Source organism: Lipotes vexillifer, unplaced genomic scaffold (assembly GCF_000442215.2).
Source record: "Lipotes vexillifer unplaced genomic scaffold, Lipotes_vexillifer_v1.1 scaffold2091, whole genome shotgun sequence".
NCBI classification, from domain to species: domain Eukaryota; kingdom Metazoa; phylum Chordata; class Mammalia; order Artiodactyla; family Lipotidae; genus Lipotes; species Lipotes vexillifer.
The window spans coordinates 162,563-188,357 of NW_006781644.1; the positions used below are offsets into that span (position 1 = coordinate 162,563).

Here is a 25,795-nt window from a genome sequence, read left to right on the forward strand (position 1 = left end):
CATGGCTGTCTTCTCCCTGGCCTGGCTCCAACCCTGGCTGCAGCCGTATTAATATGACCCATCCAACTCCTCTTGTTCTCACTCTCTGTCTTCTTCCTGAATTTTTACCCCCTTCCCTTTCCCTTAACACCTAATTTCACACACAACACAAAAATTGAGATGATTTACAAAAATTCATTCAACATAAAAGAATAAGTCATTTAACAGTATAATAGGGGATATTTGGTCCATTATAAATTCCTGATCACTGACCTCAATGGGCCCAACCCTCCAGCTATGTTCCCTGCTCAGTCACTCTCTATTCTTCATAATGGTCATTTCAAACTTTTCCCACATAAACTTCTGCTGTGCCCTCCTTTCCCCTCAGTCTCCCAGGTGACCTCATCTCCTATTTAAAGGAAGGAAAGAGGGGAGATGGGAAGGAAGGAGGGAGGGAAGGGGCAGCCACTGATGCGGACCACATCTGACATGGTTACTCTGTGCACTAACACAGGGCACGTTCTACATCTGCATGTGAAGCTATGCTAGCTCACTGAAATTTCTCACAATAACAGACAGGCAGGCCCCCTCCCATTCAGGGCCCGTGGTTCTGACATCTGCCCTCTGCATGGCCATTGCTCCAGCTTATAATTTTCCCTTACAGGCTGGCAACCCACTTAGTTGGACACCAACCTCAAACTCCCGGAGCTTCAAACACTTGGGCACAACAGCCTACTAGATACCCCTCAACTCCTGTGGTCCCAAAAGTGGGTTCCACATGTCCGGCCCAAGCCCACGGCCTTCACTGGCGCCATCCATCTCAGACAATGGCCCTTCATGTGCACAAGCCAGACCCCAGGCATCCCCTGTGCGGTCATCTCCAGGTCTGTCAATATTTCCCCTGATGCTCTCAGATGTGTCCACGCTCCCCTCTCTCCTGCCTCCACAGGGCCAAGCTACCTTGCCTCTTGGCTGCAGCATGGTAAGAGCCTCCTTTCTGCCTGCCTGTCTCCATTCTTGCTCCTTCTTATCTAGCTATCTTGCTGCAAGCAGAATGATGTTCTTCAGCCGGAGAAGTGACCTTGTCACCGTCCAGACTGAAGCCCTTGTATTGCTCCTCCATTGTTTTCAGGGAGAGGACCCGTCCCTTTCACCTCTCCAGTCTCATTCAGGCCTTGATTGCCTTGCTCTGCAGTGTGCTCTCTGTGGCCACAGGGCCTTTGCCCATACTGTGCCTCCCCTCTTCCTCTTATCCCCGAGGCTCAGCTGAAACACATCGTCCTCAGGCAAGCATCTCTTGACTTCCCTTGCAGGTTAAATTCCCCAGTATGTGGTCTTATGGTGCCATGGGTCTCCCTTTCCCAGCATTCCATCCCAGCTACCAAGTCCACATTTAGTTGTCAGACAAGGTAACTAATGCCTGACTTTTTCATTATCCTGAAGCTCCAAAAGGCAGAGCCCCGAGCTGTATCTGGATGTGTCTTTCTACCAGAGCCTAGAACAGTGAATCGAAGAATGCATAAATGTGAAAAAGACCAATGTGAAGAACTGAGCAAGCCCAAAACAAGGAAATCATGGATTTCAGAACGTCAGTACTGCAGGGAAGAATACACAGAGGCACGTATCATTAGAGAGGGACCCAACCTGCACTCTGAGCTTCTAAGTGGCCAAAATAAGGCGGAAACACGACTAGGTGCAGGACCCAGGGTATGAAGAGATAAGGACAGATAGGCTGTTTAGGAAAAGCCCTGGTCTTCCTAACCTTGAGATGGAGAAATAGGCCCACGTGTGGAGGGGAAAGGCAGACGGCCTTGTGCTGAGGGTCGATTCCAGAAATCAGACTAAAAGATGCTGAGATGTGGCTTTCAGGGTTTTAAAACCTTGGATAAAATTTTACACAGGGCTTCCCTGGTGGCACAGTGGTTGAGGGTCCGCCTGCCGATGCAGGGGACACGGGTTCGTGTCCCGGTCCGGGAAGATCCCACATGCCGCGGAGCGGCTGGGCCCGTGAGCCATGGCCGCTGGGCCTGCGCGTCCGGAGCCTGTGCTCCGCAACGGGAGGGGCCACAACAGTGAGAGGCCCGCGTACCGCAAAAAAAAAAAAAAAATTTGACACAGATATCCAATATCTGAGACAGATGAAACCAGAACAGTCCTGTTTGAAGCTGGGCGGGGCATGCTCAGAGCCCCTGCTCCCTTCTCCCCTCCCGGTCCCTCCCCCTTCCCTGGCTGTCACTGAGGTAAGCATGTGGAAACCACCATGACAGCCCTCAAGGAGACACAAGGGGGCTTTGATAATACTAGGTGCAACATCTCCCCCAGGCTTTGGCCATCAGCTGGGGCGGGGAGGCCAGAGGCATAGGCCTCAACAAGGATGCAGCCAGGCCTAGCCGTGCTGCTGGGGCTGGGGTCACCCCTGCCACACAGACACCCTCTCCTGTCACCTGTGCCTCTTCCTTCACACAAATAACAAGCATCTCCCTCACTTGTCTTTCACCAGGCTGGGATCCGAGAAGCGGGTGTCACATCAGTCTAGGGTAAGGGTCTGCCAACCACTCTTGTGGGCCAAGTCGGTCCCTCCACCTGGTTTTGTAATCAAAGTTTTATTGGAGCAGCCCTGTTGGTGGCCTGCCCGCAGCTCTAGGCAAGGTGCCCTCAGCAGGGATTTCTCCTGATCTGTCTGGGCAAGGAGACTTAGTGGATGCAGTTCGTCAGACACAGTTGTCTTGGTCTCCTGTCTCTTGAGCTGGGAGTCTTTCCATGATCAGAGCTCTGGGCAGGCTGACCCCAGCCACAGCTACTGTGACCCCCACCTGAAGGCTGGCATCTGGAACCCGGCCCTGTGCCCTGATGCCCATCTCCATGGCGCTGGGTGGTTGTCCTTTCTCATGACCTCCCTCCTCCCTGGAACGGGACCCCTTCATGGGAAAGGGAGGGAGAGATTCCCCCCTGGCAGGGCATGGCCCAGGCCCCAGATTAGGAGGTCCCTGGTTGGACCCTGACCTGCTGCTGTGTGGTCCTTGTCAGCAAGGGGAGTGGACACACAGGCCCTGTGGCTCCTGAGGGTAGGCTTTGGGAGACAAGGCAGGCACAGCTGAGCACACCCGTGTGTGAATGTCGCAGGCCAGGCGCTCAGACCTTCGGCTGCCTTGCCCTTCTCCCAGCCCAGACTCTCCTAAGACTCTCCTAAGACAGACCTGTTCCCTCCTTCAACAGGTAGCCCAAGGCTGAGAGCTGTGCCCGGAGCCAGGGTAGTGGCCTGATGGTGGCTCAGGGCATGGTGACCTGGACACTGTCTCAGCTACTAACCCCATATTCCCACTCCAAGGGCTGGGATCCCAAAGATGGGGAGAAGCTCACATGGGGCCCTTTTCCCAGCTGTGAGAACTTATTCACAAGGAGACAGCCAAGGTGTTCCTGCAAGGTGCTTGTTTAGCACTAAGGATTCAAAACTCAGAATGCCGGTGGGGTGTCTGCACGAGCTGCTGTCACATTTTGAAAAATGCCCGAGGAGGGGGCGGGCACATGCCTCAGTGGGGGAGGGGCCCTCAGTATCTACGTTGAGCAGGGTAAGGGGGACAGGAAAGTCACTGGAATCAGAAACCAAGGAAGTAATGGACCAGAACGGCACCTGCAGCCCTGCAGCACCATCGGTCACAGAGATGAAGAGAAGGAGGCAGCCGTGTGCCAGACCCAAGCACCCAGTTTCACTGAACTTTTATTGAGTTTATTTGTGGGATGCATGACAGGAAGTCTTTCCACTGTTAGTAAGAGTAAAAGGTCATTTTCACAGTCACTTTGGCACACACTAACGTTGTCTCATAAAAAAACCAGAAAAGCAACGACAATGGAACCTATATAATACGTCATTGAATACATACAAAACACTAATAAAATATCCCTGATAAACCAAAGTGCATATAGACAGAGAGCACGATGCTCAGGACCGTATTGCACCTTCCCAGAGTCACTCATGTCACTCGCATTGCCTAAGTCAAAGTTGGAAGTTAACAGTCATGAGAATTAGTATGGGTTACACCGAGTATTTACATAACAGTAACTAGTGCCAGGGGAGGGCTGGGCGCTGTCCAGCAGGGATGCTATGAACAGGGGATGGGGCTGGGGAGAGTCGGGGGTGACCGGCAGGAGTGCTACACTGGTCACGCCCAGGGCCAGGCCAGGCCATTCGCCCTCTGGTGTAAGGCAGCGCCGGCAGCAGAGTGCCCGGGGCTCCAACAACAGTCAGTGCCGAAGGGCCGCTCAGGCCATGGAGCGGGTCTCCTTTCCACAGAGGTGAGCCCGTGCCTGGGGCCCTGTACAGACTGGACTGGGAAGCCTTACCCTTGACCAAAGGTGGATGAGTGGGCCACCTCCCTCTAGATTGCACTGCCTGCCTCCTGCCTGGGTTGCTAGCAGCCAATTCTGTTACCTTTCAACTTTAAGGCATCTTCTACATAGTTTTATCTAAGCAAAAAAGCGATAAAAATTGAGGTAATTCTGTAGTTGTTCACATGGGTAGTGGCCGCATCCACGTGAGACAGCCTTTCACTCTCACTCTCTCGCGCCCCTGCACGGGGTCGTGTGTGCACGATGAGAAAGGCCATTGGAGCGAATGGACAGAGAATGGAATTGGTGGTGTGTCCTGATGTCCCACTGTGGGGACACGTCCCCTGCCTCCTCTGCTTGACCTGAACCCCCAAGGGGACAGGGTACGGGGGCCAAGGGTTGTGTGAGCTGGACACAAAGGCCACAGGAAGCAGGCCACAGTCACACGAGTCAGGAGGACACACAGCACAGGGTCAGCAGCAGCAGCAACAGCAGAGGTGGCCAGGGAGCCGCCGACACACTGCCGGAAACGGGCCGGGCGCCCAGGACGGCAACACAAAACTGCACACCCGCGAGACCCCTCTGGCCTCGCCTCGCTGGTAAGCGGCGTTTGAAAGAGGACGGGCGGGCTCCGCCTCGATTTCCGACCCGCAGCTCCAGCCTGGAGGGATGTGGCCCCGCAAGGCGGTCACCAAGTGGTCACATTCAAACTTTGGCCTCTGGCCCCTCCAGCACCGCGACAGATCTTTGCCCCTTTAAAAGCCATCACCGCGAGGTCCTGGCACCCCCACAAGAGGCCGGTGCCCCGGGCCGTGCCGCTGCGAGACTGGCCCTCCTGGCCAGGCGGCTCCAAAGGGGACAGCCGAGCACAGAGGCCCGGAGAAAACAGATTCAACCAAGAGAGCGCTCAGGAAGAGTCAGGGCAGTTTTCCATAGAAAGAGAGGAGGGGAGCCCACGGCAAGCTCCACAAGGCGCAGGGCATGCACTGGAGGGCAGAGACAGAGTTATAAACGGGCCGGTTACTTGACGAGGTCTTCTGGACTGGTGAGTTGGGGTCCGGTCGGGACAGCCACTGAACTACGTAGCTCTTCTTGGAGGGATCGGAGATGTTTCCTAGAGGGAAAAGAAAGGAGTCTTGGCTGCTGGGGCACCAGGTCTGGGCACCCAACCCACCCACCCCAGGCAGAAGGGCTCCCTGGATTCTGGCATCCCAGGGAGGGGGTGACAGGAGGGCCCCAACTCCCCAGTGTGGCCTGCAAGGCCTCCCTCGGCACAGATGGGCCCCAAGCACCCTGTCCAGGCCCAGTCCTGCCTCTCCCACACCAAGCATCCGGGTCTCAGCTACGCAGAGTAGCTTCAGCTACTATCCCCACACGCAGGCCCTACCAGCGCCTCCTTATCTCTGTACTGTCCTCCAAGTCCCCACCGTGCCCTGCTCTGGGCTGAGCAGTGCCCTGACTGCTGGCTCTGGAAGTGCAGGGAACAAGTGAATCCTGGCTCTACCCACTCCTCAGCTGGGGGAGGCACACCTGACCCCCCGAGCTCCCTGCTCCGCAGAAGGGACTCATGACTGGATCTACGTCTTCAACTGTTGTGGGGGCCGAAAGAGCTGACGTGTGTCCAGCACTTGGCCAGGCATCTACACGCAGCCAGCCTTCTGCTTGCTCTCCTTGCAGGGCGGCAGGCACCCTCTACTCATACAGGCACCCCCTACTCGCATGGGCATGGGCTGAGCCCCGATGTGCAGTCACTGTGAATCCGGTTTCTGTCTCCCAGACCAAAAGGGAGTGCCAGGAAGGCAGGGATGGACTGAATCCACGCCATCCTTCCCTAGGGCCTGGCCTGGAGATGAGCATGGCAAATGCCAGTTCCTTCCATTTCCTGCCACAGAAAGGTTCCAGCCTAGGCCTGGGCGGGCTTAGCTTCTCCTTCAAGTTCACAGATGCTGAGTTCGACCAGTTGTGGGAAAAGCCGCATTTGCCTGGACCACCCCCCCACCCCGGGCTTGCTGCATGCAGAAGGCTTACGGGGACAGGGGCCAACCCTGCAGATCCTGGCCGTCTCGGGCCGCTCCTCCCGGCAGACCCCGAAGCTGTCGTCCGCGGTTCGGCAGAGCACTGGCCGTTCCTGGGTGCCGTTGCCACAGGTTACCGAACACTGCAGGCAGAGCGTTACCAGTCAGGGCCCGCCTCCCACGCTAGGCTGGGTCTGAAAGGGCTCCCCAAGCGGGTGACCCCACAATACGTGGGAGGTGGGGAGACACAAAGGGTAAAGGGTGAGCTAGAGGCCTGCTCTGCCTAGCCCTAGCCCCGGGCAGCTGCCTCAATCTCCTGGGCTCTAGAGTGAGTTAGAGAGAACAAATATGCAGGGCCAGATATGGCCTGGCACTTCTGGCTTCTCAACGAGCACCTCCCTCCTCTGGCTAGAGGAGGCCCAAGGCCCAGAAGAACTGCTATGCACTGGGGGCCACTGGGAAAGCTCTGCCTGGGTCCAGGAGGCTTCGGCAGAGGATCCTCCCTCCCTCTGGACACAAGGCTCTACACCACCAGCACCCTCACTGTCCCCTCCAGTCTCGGGCCCCCTTGGCCTCACCACATTGGGAGGGACCCGAATGAGCAGTCATGCCCAGACTCGTGGCTCTGCTCACAGCTCAGCCCAACCCTGCCAAAGGATGATTCTCAAGTGTTCACCTTGTGTGTGACAAAGGGTTGACTCAGCAGACCGGGTTGCTCAAACCTGCCCAGTCCCAAGAAAGGCCTATTTTCAGGGCTGGCTGGCCCTTGGGCAACTCCTGGGAACCAAGTTCATGGAATGGTCTGTCTGGTAAGAGCGTTTTTGCGTGCCTGAGGCCTTGGATCAGGCCGCACCAATTTCTTCGGTTGGTTTACAGCAACAAGATGATTTATGGTGAGCATCCGCTTTCCCTCTGGGGTCTGCGGCTTCAGTAACTGATGTCAGTCATGCAGGCACGCGATGCCTACGTGACTGATCCCCGGTGAAAATCCTGGGCACCTAGATGTCTGTGCCTGGTTTCCTCCAGACTTTTCACCGAAACAATTTTTCCCTTTGCTGATTCTACGCTGTGTGCTTTCATTGTAATAAAGCATAACCATGACTACAGCAACTTCTGAGCAAATCTTTGAGCCCAAGTCTGGTCCTGGTGACTCCTGACCCACCAGGCCTGGGGGCTGGATGTCAGTGCTCATATCAGCTCAGCCCTGGCCCCAGAACAGCTCCTGCAGCCCGAGACTATCCTTTTCAGCCCAAGTCTAAGCCCTCCCTTGCCCGTGTTTCCTCCTGCAAGTCTCACGGACCTTCTAGCCACACCTCTGGCCCCCAGAGACAAAAGCCCAGGCTTCCCTTTGTTTCCTGGAGCCCAGGCTGTCCCCAGTCTCCTGGGGGTCCTGTCCCCAGGAGCATGGGAGCCTCTACCCTGCAGAGTAAAGATACACATTCCACTGAGTTTCCCATAGCCATGTGGAACCACGGGTGCACTGAGACCTACGGGACGTGGCCCAGGGCAAGAACTGCATCCAGGCCCAGGTGCAATGCCCTGGCCGCTTCAGTCCCACCCAAGCTTGGTTTGGGGCCTGAGGACACAGGGCCGGGGCACTGCTTACCTGGGACCAGGGTCCGGCCCGCCACCGACCGGGACAGAGCTCACGGTTGCAGGCCCGGCGGCCCTCGGGTCGGGCGTCATTGCAGTGCTTGGTGTGCACGGAGCGGGTGGTGTTGTTGTGCAGTGGCTGAACGCAGCGCACGGAGCGAACCTGCATGCCCGTCCGCCCACAGCTCTGACTGCATTCCTCCCACTCGCCCGTGACCCACCTGTCAGGGCAGAGCAGCACACGGTCAGCCCCTGGAGAATCACCCTCGCTGAGGCCCTGGTGGACAGAGGCAAGGCAGCCCGCTCCTCTAGGCGCATCTTTACCTACTGTCAGGAAGGCACCCTGGAGGCTAGCTGGGCCCCTGCCTGAGGTCCTGCAGACGATGAGCCCCAAGCATGCCCATGGCTGGGAGATCCTGGTTGGGATGTGGCCATGGAGAGCTGGCCTTTGTCCCTTCTTAGGCTTCTGGCTCTGCCCTCTGACCTCAGCTTCTGCTGACATCACCAAACTTTCCGGGCAGCAGCATGGACACCCTCAGCACCTGTCCCCAAAAGGCCCCCACCTGCCTTTTACCCACCATCTTCCCCACTCAGGGTCCTGAAAAAGGAACCTGGGCCCAGAAATGCAGTCCTGTCAAACCCCGGAGCCGGAGGGTCATGGCTGTGGCCATTCCAAGGCCGCAGCCTCTGGAATGAGCTGCTTGGGAAACATCTACCACGGGACCAGAAGCAAGCCCTGCACCCTCGGAGCCTCAGTTTCCCCATCTGAGCATTACCACTTGTTGTCATTTCTAAGATGCACATTATTGTTTCCGTCTAGCAGGTCTGAAGCAGGGGGACACTGCACAGCCTGCAACATCTTAGACTCCATAGAACGTGGTGAGCGAGGAAGAATCTGTCAAACGTCTCAGGGCACGTGAGGCTCAGAGCATCCAGGGAGCCAGATCCTGCACCACCCTCCACAGGAGCCCCAGGGCTCTCCCTCCCCTCCTCTAGTGGGGCTGGGGGCCGGGGAGCCCTGGTACTCACACGGGCTGGGAGCACTCCTGCGGGTTGCAAGCCCGGCGGATGGCTTTAGGCTTCGAGAGGGAGTCGCAGAAGCCTCGGTGCACCATCTTGTGGTCCAGCCTCCGGCGGCAGCCATACTTGGTGAACTGGGACCCTGAAGACGAGAGCTCGAGGGGGCTCAGTGGGACAGTATGGGCCCTCCAGCAGGCGTGGAGGGGTGGCTCCTCAGGCCACTTAGCCCCATTGTCCCTGCGCTGCTAATGGGGTGGGGGTGGGGGTCGAGCAGGGACACATCTAGCCTGGTGTCTACCCAGCACCCCAGGCCAAGTGAGGGTGACAGGCCAGGGAGAGTAGCCCCCTTCTCTCCTGCCCCTTGGCTGGCTTCCTGGGGCAGGAGGGAAGGTTCTATTTCCTCGCCCATTGTTTAGTCATTTACTCCACTTTGAATTAATGTGCTCTGAGGACCTGGCTAAACATGGAATACAGCCTGCCAGGCTCCTCCAGCCAGTCTAATGTAGCAGTTCTCAGCTGGTGGAGGTTTTGCCCCTGGGGACATCTGGCAATGTCTGGGACACTTAGTTGTCACAACTGGGGGAGGAGATGCCACCGACATCTAACAGGAAGAGGCTGGGGATGTTGCTCAGCATCCTACAATGCACGGGACTACCCCCCACAATGGAAAATTATAGACCCCAAAATGTCAACAGTGCCAAGTCTCAAAACCTCAGCCTAGTGGGTTAGACATGAGAGAATATGACTGGGAAGCCTGATCTAGCCTGGGCATCTGGGGGTGTCCCAGGAAACAGAGGATGGAGGTGTGCTGATTTAGTGGGAAAGCAGTGGAAGGGGCTCCCCGGGGGGGAGATGGCCTATGCAAAGGCCCTGAGGCAGGAGCATGGCGTGTCCAGGAAAAGCACTTAAGGCCAGTGTGGACAGGGCTGAGTGAGCAAGGGTTGGGGGTGCCAACGGCAGTGGGAGAAGTCAGCAAGTTGCTTGGACCTTGGAGGCCATGAGGAGAATTTTGTTTTTAATCCCAAGAGCAGAAGGAGCTACTGAAAACTGTGATCACAGAAAGGGGTATGGTCTGATCTGCCCCTTTAATAGGTCACTCTGAGGGCAAGAGTGGACACATGGGGCCAGTTGGGTAGCGAGGATGGTGCCAGGACTGGGAAGATGGTAACAGCAGATGAGTCCAAGAGATACGCAGGAGGGAGACTCAACAGGATGTGCTGATAAAATCCAGGGGGCCGGGAGGCTCAGTGGAAGGCTGGGGTGCCATCCGCCCAGGCAGGAGCACTGGAAGATGAGCCCTCCATCTGCCTGGGCCTGGCAGTGGGTGCCCGCCCACTGGGCAAACTCTCTCTGTTGTCTAGGTGTGGGACCCTTCATGGCACCTGAAGGAGGTCTGTCCTGGCCACCTGCTCCTGCAGGCTGAGCTCTCTTCTCCTGCCTTTTATTTCCTCCAGCCCCCTAGGAGCAGTGACTACACTGGGCAGATCAGAACTTCCTGTCTGTCTGTTACGTCCCACCCAACTGTGGACTCTTTGAGGTCCAAAGCAGGTGGGACCTCTCTGCACCCAGCCCTGCCCCAGGGAGGAAAGGCCTTTCTGCATTCGGAAAAGAGGGATCTTAGGAGGGATCTCTGCAGAGGGGGCCTCTTCATTGGTCTCCAGCATGGCCTGAGCCTTTCCTGTGACCTGCCTCGTGGTGTCACAGTAATCCATCCAAGCCACACCCTCATAGCCACCTCCCGCCAGGCCGGACCTCCCTCTCACACGATGCAGGTGGGTGCTGGTGTCATCCAAGCCCCATACATGCCCCCTGGCTGCCCTGGGCACCTGCTCTTCCTGCCCACCCTCGGCCACCTCCCTAGTGGGGCTAGGCCCTTGTCACGCAGGCAAAGGTCACTGGCTTCGGTCTAGTGTTCTCATACCTGGCACATCCCTCATGCCAGGCAGTCAGCAGGGACCATGGACTTAGGAAGCTCCTCATCCAGGAGACCCCTCCCACTCGGCCCCGACCTCCTCTGGGGCCCCAACTCACCTCCACCGCAGGGCTTGGAGCAGGGAGACCACTTCTTCAGGGCCCACTCGTAGCCCACGGAATTGTCCTCCAGGACATTGTTGTCATCCACATTGAGCGAGTCCTCATGGATCATGTATTTGTAGGTCAGCGAGATGCGGGCGTCCCCCTGCGGGATGACCTGCCCCGGAGATGGACGTGAATGTGTCTGCCCACCACCACCCTCCCTCGGCGACCAGGTTAGGAAAGTCAGCCTGAGGAACATGCGCGGCCAAGTCTCATTATTCACGGTACTCAGGTTCTAGAAAGTCCCAGCAAACACCGAATCTGCCAGTACTGAACTGCTGCTCGCAGGGGAGCATGGCATCAGGGCTTGCGAACCTCTGGTCATGATAGTTTCATTAACAGTCAATGCATAAGCTTATTCTATGTGCGTTTCTGTTTAAAGACACCTTAATTAGTACATGCCATTGATTCATTAACACTGAACTCACGGCCAGCACCCAGTTACTTGTGCCTGGATGCAGCTCATCTAACACATGCGCTCTCTCCTTAGGGCAAACCTGCAGCTTCCTGCTCAGAGGAACACCAGACCCATGCTTGGGGCCATTTTAACAATGAAATCATCCCGCAAAAGCACAAAAATGCAGACAACATGGCAGTAAATAGAGTGTGAAAAAGACGCTTGTTTGCAGTAGCAGCTGAAACAAGAAGCAGAGCCTCGCCTGTTTCCGCCTCCTCACATCTTCCCCTGCTCCACTGCAAGTACAGGCAGACCTTGCTTTATGGCACTTTGTTTTACTGCGCTTCGCAGATACTACGGTTTTTTGTTTTTTGGTTTTTTTTTGCGGTACGCGGGTCTCTCACTGTTGTGGCCTCTCTTGTTGCAGAGCACAGGCTCCGGACACACAGGCTCAGCGGCCATGGCTCACGGGCCCAGCCGCTCCGTGGCATGTGGGATCTTCCCGATCCGGGGCACGAACCTGTGTCCCCTGCATCGGCAGGTAGACTCTCAATCACTGTGCCACCAGGGAAGCCCCGGTTTTTTACAAATTAAACTTTTGTGGCAGCCCCACATCCAGCAAGCCTATTGGCGCCATTTGTCAACAGGATTTGCTCACTTTGTGTCTTTGGGTCACATTTTGGTAATTCCCACAATATTTCCAACTTTTTCATTATTATTACTTTTATTATGGTGATCTCTGATCAGTGATCTTTGATGTTATTATTGTAACTGATTTTTTGCTTTGTATTTTTAATCAAGGTATATACATTGTTTTTTTTAGACCTAAGGCTATCACACACACTGGGAAACCAAAACGTTCATGTGACTTGCGTTATTGCCATATTCGCTTTACTGTGGTGGTCTGGAACCGATCCTGCAGTATCTCCTGAGGTACGCCTGTATTGATTTTGGGATCAGAAATACTTTCAGTAGGTGAATTTACCAATACGGAAATGGCAGATACTGAAGCCTGACTGTATATGCACTGACAAAGACAGGGCACCAAAGGCGTTTCTGGGGATGAAAAGTACATGCAGCTGAGGTGAGCAGAGCAGAGCACAGCGCACATGAAACACCCCATCCCCACAGATGCACACTCTGGTGTGGGGCGCTGGGTCCGGGTGACTGAACCCAACCATAGTGTGCTCACCTTAACGGAGGGGCAAAAGTCACCTGAGCCTTACCTGTAGTGTTTTAACTTTTTTTAACTGATAAAATATATTATGTATGCAATTAAAGTTAATTTTTAAAAAGTGAATTAGGAAATCAAGCCCCCTCTGTACTCCCATCACCAGAAGCAGCCTGTGGTCCTGGACTCAGGATACCTGGGGTTCAGTCCTGCTCAGGGACAAAGTCTAGTGTGACCTGGGTCTAGCAGTCCAATTCCCCGAGCCCCATTGGTCACCCCCAGAGAGTGGCTGGGTTTGGATACAGTGGCAGACATGAATAAGCATGATGAAAAGTGGTCATGAATGTCACCCAGAGGGGGAAACCTAATTGCTTGCAGGGGATTTTGTATTTAGTCACCCAGGGGTTGACACAGGGCCCAGAGCCCAACTGGTGGCTCCATGTCTGTTCCTTGCTCTGACACAGATATAGAGACCCTTGGTCATCCGGGGCACGAACCTGTGTCCCCTGCATCGGCAGGTAGACTCTCAATCACTGTGCCACCAGGGAAGCCCCGGTTTTTTACAAATTAAACTTTTGTGGCAGCCCCACATCCAGCAAGCCTATTGGCGCCATTTGTCAACAGGATTTGCTCACTTTGTGTCTTTGGGTCACATTTTGGTAATTCCCACAATATTTCCAACTTTTTCATTATTATTACTTTTATTATGGTGATCTCTGATCAGTGATCTTTGATGTTATTATTGTAACTGATTTTTTGCTTTGTATTTTTAATCAAGGTATATACATTGTTTTTTTTAGACCTAAGGCTATCACACACACTGGGAAACCAAAACGTTCATGTGACTTGCGTTATTGCCATATTCGCTTTACTGTGGTGGTCTGGAACCGATCCTGCAGTATCTCCTGAGGTACGCCTGTATTGATTTTGGGATCAGAAATACTTTCAGTAGGTGAATTTACCAATACGGAAATGGCAGATACTGAAGCCTGACTGTATATGCACTGACAAAGACAGGGCACCAAAGGCGTTTCTGGGGATGAAAAGTACATGCAGCTGAGGTGAGCAGAGCAGAGCACAGCGCACATGAAACACCCCATCCCCACAGATGCACACTCTGGTGTGGGGCGCTGGGTCCGGGTGACTGAACCCAACCATAGTGTGCTCACCTTAACGGAGGGGCAAAAGTCACCTGAGCCTTACCTGTAGTGTTTTAACTTTTTTTAACTGATAAAATATATTATGTATGCAATTAAAGTTAATTTTTAAAAAGTGAATTAGGAAATCAAGCCCCCTCTGTACTCCCATCACCAGAAGCAGCCTGTGGTCCTGGACTCAGGATACCTGGGGTTCAGTCCTGCTCAGGGACAAAGTCTAGTGTGACCTGGGTCTAGCAGTCCAATTCCCCGAGCCCCATTGGTCACCCCCAGAGAGTGGCTGGGTTTGGATACAGTGGCAGACATGAATAAGCATGATGAAAAGTGGTCATGAATGTCACCCAGAGGGGGAAACCTAATTGCTTGCAGGGGATTTTGTATTTAGTCACCCAGGGGTTGACACAGGGCCCAGAGCCCAACTGGTGGCTCCATGTCTGTTCCTTGCTCTGACACAGATATAGAGACCCTTGGTCCAAAAGTCAGGCCAGAGAGGCCGTTCAGAGCATGGTCCGAAGTATGCAGGGAGGCTCACGGTTCCCAGGCACCCCTCCATCCCTTCCCTAGCAGCTACTTGCCCCCTGCCTGGGCAGCCAGGAGGCAGTGGGCCTGGCCTCTGCCTCGACTTACCAGCACAGTGATGGTCCCGTGGAGGGGGCCCATGGTCTGCAGCGTCTCCCGGCCATCCTCATCCCGGTACTCCCACTCCACACCCATGGCAATGAAGGATTTGGAGTTGGGATCCACGTTATTCTCTTCATTTAAAATGAACTTGCCTGTCTCCAGGTTCTTGATGGCTGAGAATGGCAGAAGACAGCCAGCGTCACCCAGGGGCAGAACTGCGGGAAGGCTGGCAGGGTATGCTGGTTTGAACAGGTTGGGGGAGTTACAGGGAGCAGAGCCCCTCGTCTCCCAGCTGTCTTCTGCCAGGGGCCCGCCAGTCCCACTGACAGCCCAAATCACCTTGGGAACCTGACTTGCCCTTTGTCTCTCAGCCCAAACTAAGTTTCCCTCTAACCCTGCCCTTCTGCCAGGCCCAGTGCCCTTTCCTGGATCTGCCCCTCAGGCCCTGAAGGAGATGCTACATGGCAAGGGACTCGGCAGGTATGAAGGCCACATACTTGCTGTCTACTTGGAACACTCAGTGGGCTCTCAGAGCCACTGCCCTCCCTGCCCCAGCCCCCCGGGTGAGGGGCATCTGCTGGACACCAGGGCACAGGGCTGGGTGAGGGCTTCCTTCCCTGGGGTGAGCATACGTCCCATATGTCTCCCCACCCTGTTGGTAACTGTGTCTCGGCCCGGGTCCCCACCAGTTCCCTACAACCCAAGGAGGCCTGACCTGGCCCGGGGACCACTCAGGCCACTAGGCATCCACAAAGAATGTCTAGGAGCCGAGAATCCACTGGTCAGGAAGCCCCACACCTCCCACAGTGGAAAGTGCCTGCTGGGGGTCTGCTGGAAGATTTTAGGTGGTGTCACAGACTGGGCACAAAAATCATGGGATCACAGAGTTAGGAAATCATTCCCTTCACAAGTCTCCTAGAATCCCCTGAGATCCTCAGAGGGTGCCAGGAGGTCCTCAGCTTGTCACTAACCCTCCCTCCTCTTGTGCAGGGAGAGAAGGAAACAGTGTTTAGATAGAACTGTCTTTTTTTTCAGGGATCAACTTTCATATTTGCCTTCTACTTAAGGCAAGTGCCACTGGCTTTGCATTTTGGGATAGCAACATAAAGTCTCCTCTTAAAATGAGGAAGAAAGAAAAATTCATATTAAAAAGAGTGGTTGTCTGTCTCGCGTCAGTGGCGGGGGCCAGATGGAGGCAGTCATGGAGCGCCTGACCCAGTCTGGCCTCCAGGGCACAGGGAGGAAGGTCGGGACCCAAATTGGAGGAAGAGACTTGTATGGGGTCCCCTCAGTGACCCCGGCATCACTTCCTACTTCGGCCTTACAACTTGGTGGGGGGCATGGATGGGTGAAGCCCCTTTGAGGAGCCCTAGGCAGCCCGGAGGAGCCCACAGGGGGCTGCCATGTGAGAAGGGGGCACTCAGAGTTGTTAGAACATCCAAATTTTCAACAGATGCCAGGAATCCCTATTCCAAAAGAATCACTTGAATTTAAAGTGAAACTAAATGAAAAAATGCAAATACGTCATAGAGGCCCATCTACCAGCTGGCCTTAGCAGCCGCTGCTTAAGGACCTTGCCTGCCTTCCAGTGGAGAGGGGGCTTCCCCCTTGGCCTCGAGATGGACTTAGGGTGGGGAGGTGTGGCATGTTTTAAACACATGTCCCTCCACAGCTGCTGCCAGGGAAGCCCTCTGATCCCAACCCCTGGCCTCTCCATTGGGAAATGACTCCAGGAGACGTCCACCAGGTGGGCCAGGCCAGGGACAGGGGAGATGGGGCTGCAGCCACGCCTCTCAGCTGGGCCCCTGATCCCCGGAAGAGTCAGGCTGCGGATCCACCGCACTGCCTGGGCTCCGACACTCACCCAGGTGGTGGCTGGTGGTGTCTGCCTCCTGGATAAGCAGGTGTCTGGCTCCTGCCGGGATCTCAAACATCTTGATGTAACCTTTGTTGGGATGTGGGGAGACAAAAGCCAAATGAGAAGGGAGAGGCCGTCGAATGCAGACAATGCCAGGAGGGCCTTACCCTCGAAGGTGGTTCCAGAGCCCCCAATGTTTTATGGGCTCTGACTGCCCACCCAGAGAGGGGTCCACGGGAAAGCTAGCACATCCCAGCCAGCCACAGCCCTTTGCTCATCTTCAAATCCAGGTGCTCCTTCAGCCTCCTCCACTGAAAACTTAGTAGGCGTCCTCGTGAGTGTCCCTGGAGTCACACCTGGGCACGGAGCTAAGATGCCACATCCAGGAGGGAGGCCTTCAGCAAACTGCTTGCCCTCCCTGGATCTCGGCAGCTTAATCTGCAAACTGAAGACAGCCTGCCCACGTGGGGCGATGCGGAAGGTCGGCTCCTGGCGCTGGGGCACCAGCTCTGAGTGGAGTCTGGCAGGTTTGTCCCATGGCCTCCTTCCAAAAGAGGTGAACCACAGTGGCTTCTCGCCATCTCGGACAGAGGTAGAGCAGTCAGCTGCTGCGAGCCCACCCAGAGCACCGAAGCCAGACGGAGGTGCCACTGTGGAAGGAGGCTCACCAAGCGGTCTGTTTTCCCAGAGCCCACCTTGGCCAGGGACCCTAAGTTCCCTAGCCCCATCCTGTGGCCCTGTGGGGACAGGCTTACGTGTCCCTAGGCCACAGGCTGCACTGACCAGCCCATTAAAGTCCTGCTGACAGGTGGCTGGGGGTAGCGAGCAAGGGAGGCCAGCTGGCGGCCGGAAAGACTTAGAGGGCTGGGGAGGGTGCCCTCAAATAAAGACTTCTAAGACCCACCCTGTGCACATACACCCTGGCATTATCACTGTCTCCGCCCACCCTGGGGCCTGGCACAGCTGCCCCTGATCTGATTCTCTCTCCACCTCACCCTCCCAGACTTACACCCCCTCTCCCGCAAACATCTGAGACCCCAGTCAGAGCCACCCGGCCAGGTGCACCCCCTGGGTGCCCTGGGCAGGGGGAGGGAGGGGCGCACTCACCGAGCTTCTTGGGCGAGCGTGTGAACGTGCCCTTGACCACCTTGCAGTGGGAATTGTCCCCTCCACACACACCACACTTGTCCTCCTGCTTGCTGGAGCCGATCACCCCGTCACAGCCCACCTTCTGCAGAGGGGGGGGGAGGTGCAGCGTACACTCGAGACCCCCTCTCCCCACCTGTTCCCTCCACAGCCCAGGTCTGGGCATCCTTTCTTAGCAGTTCCTGATGCAGGGGAAGGAGAGGGGGCTTTGGAGCAAGACAGACCCTGTGTGCCCACCCAAGGACCAGCCTTTCCCCCTCACCCATCCACTTGTCTGGACAGTGTGACCTGCGGAGGGCTCTGAACAGCCTAAACAGGGCCTGGTCCTGAGGCTGTCCTGCCACAGCACGCTGGTGTCCTAATGGACGTATCAGACATGGCCTCTGCCCCTTCTCCCGGCTGTCCACGCAGCGCAGCCCCAGAGGCGGTCCCTCCAGGGCTCGCACCCAAAGCTTAGCCCAAGATGTCCCTCCCCTCACACTGCCCCCAGGAACAATGTCCTCTTCAGTCTGTCTCGGGGTGTCTGGGAAGGAGGTGACAAGAGTTGGTAGGAACACTTTTGCCTTCATTCTCTCAACCAATCCTCTCAACACTGTCCACTCTAGTGTCGAAAATTGTTCCACATAGAGCAGGGACGTTCCTTGCCCAGGGCCACCTGGTAGAGGCAGTAACAAATTCCGGTTCTGTTACTCTCTATAGCCCTGCCGATAGCACACCATTCCCAGGGCCCCAGAGCTCTGCGGGGAGCGGACCCTGGGTCTGAACACACTGCCTGAGGCCACTTTCACATCCATGACCACACTCAGCAGGGAAGACAACCTCTCCTCCTAGCTGGTCTGCTCGCCGTCTGTCCTGAGTGCACCATAGCATCACAGGTTTCCCTCTTTGCCCTGGCTGCCAGAAAGCCCAGAGCCAATTCACCCCTCAGGATCCTCCTATCACCGCCTCTTGTGAGACTGCTTCCTTTCCCTTTGCTCTTTGATTGATTTATTTATTTTTGATATATCTTTTTCGTATTTTAGTTTTGCTTCTTTAAAATACACACCTTAAAAAAATTTTTTTATTGCTTTACAATATTCTGTTAGTTTTGCTCTTTGATTTCTGACTTTTGTCTTACAAAGACCTTTGAGGGCAGGGTCTCTAGACTATGAAGGGGCTACAGAGCCACTTCCTGGCAATGCAGTCTCAGAGAAACTTCGAGTCTGTTTCCACATTTGTGACATGGAGTCAGAGCAGCAAGGCCTGCCAGGGCTGTTGCCCAGATGAGAGGATATGGTCCTTGTAAACAGTCACACGTTGCCTGAAGGATGAAGCTGATGCTGAGGAGGAGGGAAGAGAAAGGGGAGGAGGGAGAGGAAAGGAGGGAGGGGAGGACCTCCTGTCCAGCCAGGGCGGTTGTGATATTGTGATTTATGATATATATATATATATATATATATATATGTGTGTGTGTGTGTGTGTGTGTGTGTGTGTGTGTGTGTGTGTATGAGACTTATTCTAATAAGAAATTGACTCACACAGTAATGAAGATTAAGTCCTATGCTATTCAGTGTGTAAGCCAGAGACCCTATATATATATATATATATTTGGTCTTCATCCAGTTTCTGGCTAGACCTCCTAAAACCCTTGGAATTTTCTGTGGTGAGAGCCATAAAGCTCTCTTTATGGGGGGGGGCGTTGAGTAGGTGGTCAGTGACCCATTATTTAGTCGGTCATGCCTGTAATGAAGTCTCCATAACAACCCCAAAAGGGTGGGGTTTGGAGAGCTTCCGGGTTGGTGAACGCATAGAGATTTGGGGACAGCAGCACGCTCTGGAAGGGCCTGGAAGCTCCATTCCTTCCTACATACCTTGCCCTAAGCATCTTCCATCTGCCTGTTCCTGAGCTATATCCCTCTATAATAAACTGGTAATCTAGTAACTGTTTTTTGAGTTCTAAGAGTCACTCTAGCAAATTAATTGAACCCAAGGAAGGGGTTGTTGGAACCTCCAATCTACAGTCTGTTAATCAGAAGCACAGGTGACAACCTGGACTTGTGATTGGCATCTGAAGGCAGGGCGCTGTCTTACAGGCCTGAGGTCTTAACTTGTGGGATTTGATGCTATCTCTGGGTAGGTAGTGTCAGAACTGAGTTAAATTTTAGGACACTGCCAACTAAAAATTGGCACTTGCCATCTGCTTCTACAAGGATTAGGTCACTAGCCACTGTAGTCGCTGACCTTCAACACACCTGAAAGGAGTTCAGGGTGGAGATCAGGAATGAGGCACTCTTGTGCTCTGAGAAAAACTGGCAGAACAGGCCTTCAGAGAGTTAGATATTTTCAGAAGATTTTATGAACCCATAAATTCTTGCATCTTCTATCTAAGAAAGCACCAAAATCATTAATGGCGACATCTGCTCCTGGTGACCAGCAGCAAGCCTCTGCCACAATGTGTGCTTGACTGCACGTACCCCCTTTCACTAAAATCATGTATAATACTGACCTCCGCTTACCTCTTTGGAGCAGTTCCTCAAAGCTATAGTCCTCATTTTACCCCAAGTAAAACTTAACTAACATCTCTCACATTATGCAGTTTTTTTCAGCCCACAACATCCAGCTGATGTCAGAGAATTGCTTGTTGGACATGTAGGGGAAAATACCCCAAACTGGGATTGGAATCAGAATCTCTATGGCCTCATTTAATTCCTGATTCTCTGCTCTCTGTGTGTGTGTGTGTGTGTGTGTGTGTGTATGTATCTTTATTCTCCTGACATGTCTTTTGCTATCATTTCTCTTTGAAACTTCCTGAGTCACTGTGTTTTGATATGCTCTCACTGACAGCATCCACTTGGATATTAGATTCTTTCAAAAGAAGAGTTTCACATTCATATGTATTGTGAGGACTCCTACATTCCATCTTATTACTCCCATTTCCTTTGTGTGTTTTCGATCTTTCTGTCTCCTTTGTTTTCTAACTTTTGCAATGTGACCATATATAAATGTAAGCATTTTCTAATTATGCAAAACTCTATCATTCTACTGTTATCTGTTCAAAATCACCATTAATTAATGAAATACCCTATTCTTTTCCAGTTGTCAATGTCAGGAGTGAAGCTCTAGACACGCCCACTAACCAAGAGGGTGAATTAGTGTTCCCACTTCCCTGTTATGTTTGTACCATATGCACAGTTGCCATCTAAATCTACTTCCACTACTAAATGTTTCCCATGCTACGGCCTTTCTTAATCACGGTTTTTAATATTTTCTGTGTGCTATGATGTTTTGACATCTTAAAAATCTTGCTAGTCAAGAAGAGACCGCCCTTCCCAGGGCTAGCTAGCCAGTTCTTAGGGACAGCAATGGAAGCACACCTTTCATACACACACCAACTGATGCCTCCCTTTATCAAACTCTCACACACTAAGCCAATATGTCTCTGCCCTAAATCATCCCAGGGTCAGATACCAGGAATCTAGACACCACTCCTGCCAGAATTATTCAAACTGGCCAATCCCAACCTGTTTACTCTGCCTGCCTTGCCTTTTCCCATGGAAACCCCAATAAAAGCTTTGGCCCAGACTTTCTCCTGCTCCCTCTGCCTCCCAGGTGAATCTGGTGCTTCTCCATGTGGCCCTGCACAGCATGCCATACCCTTCCCTCAGGAAATGTAATAAGTAATAAGTTCTTCTTTCAATGGCACTGACTTCTCTGTGTCATCATTTGGTCACCTCCATCAATTAAAACCCCTCAGGTACAGGGGAGACACTGCTGTCTTTAAGTATTTGGCTGAGTGTTTGGAGTGTGAGCAGACTATATGGCCTGCCCTCCCTGCTGGCTGCAGTCCTACTGAAATCACGTGGCTGGAGAGAATCCCTGAGCTTGCCTCCAGCTACTCCACACCCCACCTCCCTGCTCTTCCAGCCTCATCTGTCTCCGCCAGGGGGCCTGTGGCATTCTGCCAGGCTCTCTGCCGGGGACATCCTGAGGATGCTCGTTTCTCAGGAAGGTAAGATAAGAATCAGCCTCTTTGACACCTACAATCAGTCTCATCTACACAGAGGCTTCCAGGTATTTCTAGGGGACGGGCCGGTTCTGCACTCATGTTACTATTTTATGCCGAGTATGCCCCACAGTTGTCTCTTGCAACAGCCTAAGATCGAAGCCAAAGACGATAAAGTATCAGAAAACACAGCAGGGCATTTCTACAAAGAGCCAAACCAACGAGAGCCATGGTGGGCCACCCTGATCGAGGGTAAGCTGTCCAGTGTCCAGAGGAGTGCAAGGACATGGCAGTGCTTCACAAGGGGTCCCCCAGGGGCCATGTGCATCAAGATCACCTGGTAAAACTGGTAAAACTCATGCTCTGGGCCACAACCTCGACCTACGTAAGCAGAATCTCTGAGGTGGAGCCCCAAGCTCCTCAGGTGGTTCCTCAGACTCAAGTCTGAGAACCCTTGTCATGGAGAGGGGGAGCAGGGAGCAGGGGGTGGGAACCAACATTTGCTGAGAGCCTGCCCTGAGCTAGATGCTGTTTGCAACAGTTTGCAAGCTCAACCTCAGTGAATCCTCCCAAAGCCCCAGACAGCGGAGGCCCTGAGCTGAGGCTGTCCCTGCTCCGGTGGCACCGCACTGGCCTCGTGGCACTCACCCTGCAGTCCCCGCGCACGCAGAGGCTGAAGGCGTCCTTGTAAGAACAGCGCGTCCCATCATGCACCATGCGCTTCATGGATACCACCTCCCCAGTCTCCTTGGACTCACAGTAGAGGTGGCATCTCTCTTTGGCTGGAAGGGAAGCAGTGGGGTGTTGGTGAGGAGGGCCAGCTGCACCGCTCACTTTGCTTGCAGTTTCCTTCCCAAGTTTGCTAAAGGGAAGCACCCTGCAAGGAGAAACTCTCACCCAGGAGGGTCTTCTTACGATTCACCCACCCCCCTACATGCCTGCCCTGGGCCGGGAGAGAAAGCGAAAGGGGGCAGATAACTGCAACCCCCTTCGTGACCCTGTTGTGTGGCACTTAGGAAGAGCTTTTCCCAACTGAGCCAGGCTGTTGTTGGTGCAGCCAGGTCTCAGATTCCCGAGGCCCTGCCCAGAGACCCCCATATCGAGGGGAAGGGAAAATGGCTGTATGCCAGCTCTCTACCTGGAGACCCTTTTCAGTCAACCTCTGAAACCCCAAATAAGATGCCCCCTGATTCAGTCCCCGGCACCTTTCCTTCTCAGCATTTACCTCCAAGGTCACTATGACACCACGCCATTATTTGATTTTTCGCCAGACCAAAGCCTCGCTCTGAGAGGGGGATCTGTCTGCTCTGGCACCGCCTCTTTGAATGCACACGTGGGGCTTGCAACAGGTGCTCAGCCGGTGTGACACACATGGGGTGATGGAGACAGCAGAGCACGCCCCAGTCCCCACTCCCCTCCTCTGCCCAGTGCCTGGAAGGAACAGAAACTGTTTCTCCATCATTTAGTGGGAGGGGTACCCAAATGAAATACAAACACTCTCATGCTTGAAACTACCAGACTTTTCAGTTCTAGGAGCGAACAAATGCCTTTTGATGCTTAAACCAGTTCGTCACTTGGAACTGAGAGCTCCCACTGAAAGATGAGAGGTCAGAAGTAACCTGATTCCTTGGCAGGCTCCGCCCCTGCCCTCCGCCTCCTGGCTGAGCCGGCGTAAAGGCGCAACGCTAGCCTTGGCCACTGGGTGGCAAGCACAGGAGCCTGGGGCCAGCTGGGCCCCGCCCTCTTCGCTGCATCCTTGGCCAGGTGCAGTTGTCTGGCTCTTCTGGGATTGCAGTCTTGCCGTGAGCCCCAAGCCGGCCACCACCCTGCCCAGGGTGGGCTCTGCTGGCATGCCCATGCAGAATCAGTGGTCCAGTGAACCCTGGCCTGTACACTGAATGCCCACTCCCCTTAGGGCTCACCATCTCGGTGCTCGTGGGGCAGCCAGTGGTGCTGGGCGTCACCATGCTCGAAGTATAGGTCCCATTGCCGGCACTGCTCCTCACGGAAGTCAGCCAGGGCGTCAGGGCAGTCCTGGGAGTTGCAGAGCTGGAAATCGTAGGCAAGGCCTGAGCAAGTGCGGCCCCCATTGGCTGGGCTGGAGGAGAAAGCAGAAAGGTCTTGCAGCTCGGTGCCAGGAAGAGGCCAGCACACAGGGTGCCACTTGTAGGATCTGGGGGGAATCCCTGATCCTTGGGGGTCAGGGGGCAGCTCTGTTGAGGGAAGGGACGCGGCCTTGCCCTGTCCCAGCCGCAGGACCTGGGCTATTCCCCAGCCTCCAGGGCCTTGGAGCATCACTGTAGAAGGCACTGGTCATCCTCTCTCGGGGGCCCCATGGGAAGGGAGCATCTACTCAGCCCCTGTGCACCCCCCAACCCCATCCCAGCTCCTGTAGCTGTGGCGGTGAACCAAGAGTGAGCTGTAACAGGGTGTTTGGGTTCTGCTGTGCCCCTGGCCATAAGCCCTAGGGTGGTGGAGCTGGGTGAGCCTCCCCTACATCTGGGCCTGGGCCTGGGCCTCACACACACTGGGAACTCGGAGCAATTCTGAAGCAGTGGAATCTTGCTACAAGTGTTCTTAACAAGTGTCAGGTACACAGTGGACACTCCATCTCCAGCTTTCCTCCACCTCAAGAAATCCTGGGCCGTGTTTCTGTAATTTCCTTACTTTGTTGAGAACACCAGCAGTCCACAAAGCACTAAGCCCACAGGAAAGGCGCAGGCTGGTGGCCAACAGGTGCCCATGGCAGGCAGAGTGATGGGGCGTGGCAGGCCAGCACCCTGGGAGGAGCTGGGGGGCTTCAGCCAAGCAGAACCTGAGGCCCCCCCTGAGACTTGGGCAAAAGTCATGTTCTGCTGTGATGATGGATGTATAGCAAATAGCACTGTAGAGTGAATGATGGAAGGGGCTGGCTTCCATGAGGCTCCTTGCACAGTGCCATGTTCTCAGGGGAAGTCGGTGGAAATAACAATCTGAGAAATTTGTGGAGAAAGAACCAAGAGGCCTCAGTGTTTGATGGGGACCATGAAAGAAAGGGTGACTTTGAGATTTACACCAGGGCCACCGATGGGACCACAGACCAATGACAACACCAACCAGGGCATCACCAGGAGGGGGTGCAGCCCTGGGTGTAGGTTGGGGAGCCCAGGGGCATCATGCAGCAGGAAAAAGCAGGAAGGGGTCGGGCTGTCGCTGGAGCCTTGGCCAGCCCAGACAGGAGCCATACAGATTCAAATGGAAATCCATGATAATTCCAAAAGAGAAGGTGAGTCGGAGAATTCAGGGGAGGCCAGGGAGGAAGAGAAATTGAAGAGCTTGAGCTCATGCTGTAGGTTGTTTGCAGTTCTGCCATCAAAAGAGTGGCGAGGTAAAGAACACAGAGGGAACTCAATCCAGTGAGCGGGGGCCCAGCTGGGAACCTCAGGAGTCTTCACACTGGCCACAGTGTCCCAGGAAAAGCTACTGAGCCAGGGAGCAGCAACTAAAGACGGGGCAGCATAAGGCCCAGCTGTCATCTCCAGGAGGACATACGAAAGGGGAGGCCCACGGGGCGCACTGGCATTGCTGTGGGGCCTGTGGGCTCTGAAATGCTCTGGGCGCTGCAGCTGCGCGTATTCCCCACAGATGCAAGTGAGGCTGGCATAAATGAACCGTGCTCAGAGCTCTGTGTGGCGCATCTGTGTTGTCTGATGGTCACTGATGTGCACGGAATGCTGGCACTGACCAGGGGTTAGCTACTCTCCAGGCCCAACGGCGTTTGCGAACAGATGGAATGGCAGGCAGTTCTGGCAGTTTTGCTCACGTCACTGCTGCCCCTGTCCCTTGCTGCCACCAAGAAGGCTGAACCAGCCAGAGGGGTAAGAAAATCCCTAGAGTGCGCAGGTGGGGAGGGACAGAACACAGAGCCCCAGAACCTGCATGATCTCCCCCAGGGCCAGATCTGGGGGTGAGTCCCCTGGACCCCAAGAGCCCAGCATCAGACACCACGAGGAGTCAGGGCCTGGTTGGGGGAGAGAAGGGCTGTCAGGCCAGATCTACTCTTCTGACTGTGCACCCTGGACCAGAACCTGAAAGTCCTCACCCAGCACCCTGTAGCCTCTGAGCTTCTAACTTCTTGTCTTGTCAATCTCATCTTGAGGCAAGTGTAATAGCCCTAGGGGAGCTCTGAGGATAGCACAGGGGATGGGGCCTTCCTGGGAGGCAGGATGGGGAGCATGGGTGGAGGTGGGAGTCCAGCGGGCCTTCGGGCAGCCTCTCCAGGCTGTTTCTCCCCTGGGCAGCTGGGAATGGGTGGCATGTCACTGACACTGCTTCTTGCCTGATTACAAACAGCTGCTCTCCTGCTCAGGCTCCCGGCATCCTGGGGCCTGAGAGAGCCCTCCTCTTTATCCCCATTGCCCCATCTCTGCTCCACCTCCTATTCTTTTTTTTTTTTTTTTTTTTTTTTTTTTCGG

General features: G+C 54.5%; 1 protein-coding gene across 1 annotated transcript in view; it reads right to left on the reverse strand.

Moving 5' to 3' along the window:
- ADAMTS2 (ADAM metallopeptidase with thrombospondin type 1 motif 2) overlaps positions 1-25,795 on the reverse strand; it is a 249,185-nt gene that overhangs the window by 1,372 nt on the left and 222,018 nt on the right. Inside the window, exons 12-21 of the mRNA XM_007454815.1 lie at positions 23,264-23,439; positions 21,990-22,123; positions 17,321-17,444; positions 16,220-16,300; positions 14,362-14,528; positions 10,965-11,124; positions 8,943-9,075; positions 7,927-8,134; positions 6,334-6,463; positions 5,330-5,419 (exon numbers count right to left, since the gene is read on the reverse strand). Coding sequence (XP_007454877.1) covers positions 5,330-5,419; positions 6,334-6,463; positions 7,927-8,134; positions 8,943-9,075; positions 10,965-11,124; positions 14,362-14,528; positions 16,220-16,300; positions 17,321-17,444; positions 21,990-22,123; positions 23,264-23,439 — 1,403 coding nt within the window. The remainder of the gene's footprint in view (positions 1-5,329; positions 5,420-6,333; positions 6,464-7,926; positions 8,135-8,942; positions 9,076-10,964; positions 11,125-14,361; positions 14,529-16,219; positions 16,301-17,320; positions 17,445-21,989; positions 22,124-23,263; positions 23,440-25,795) is intronic.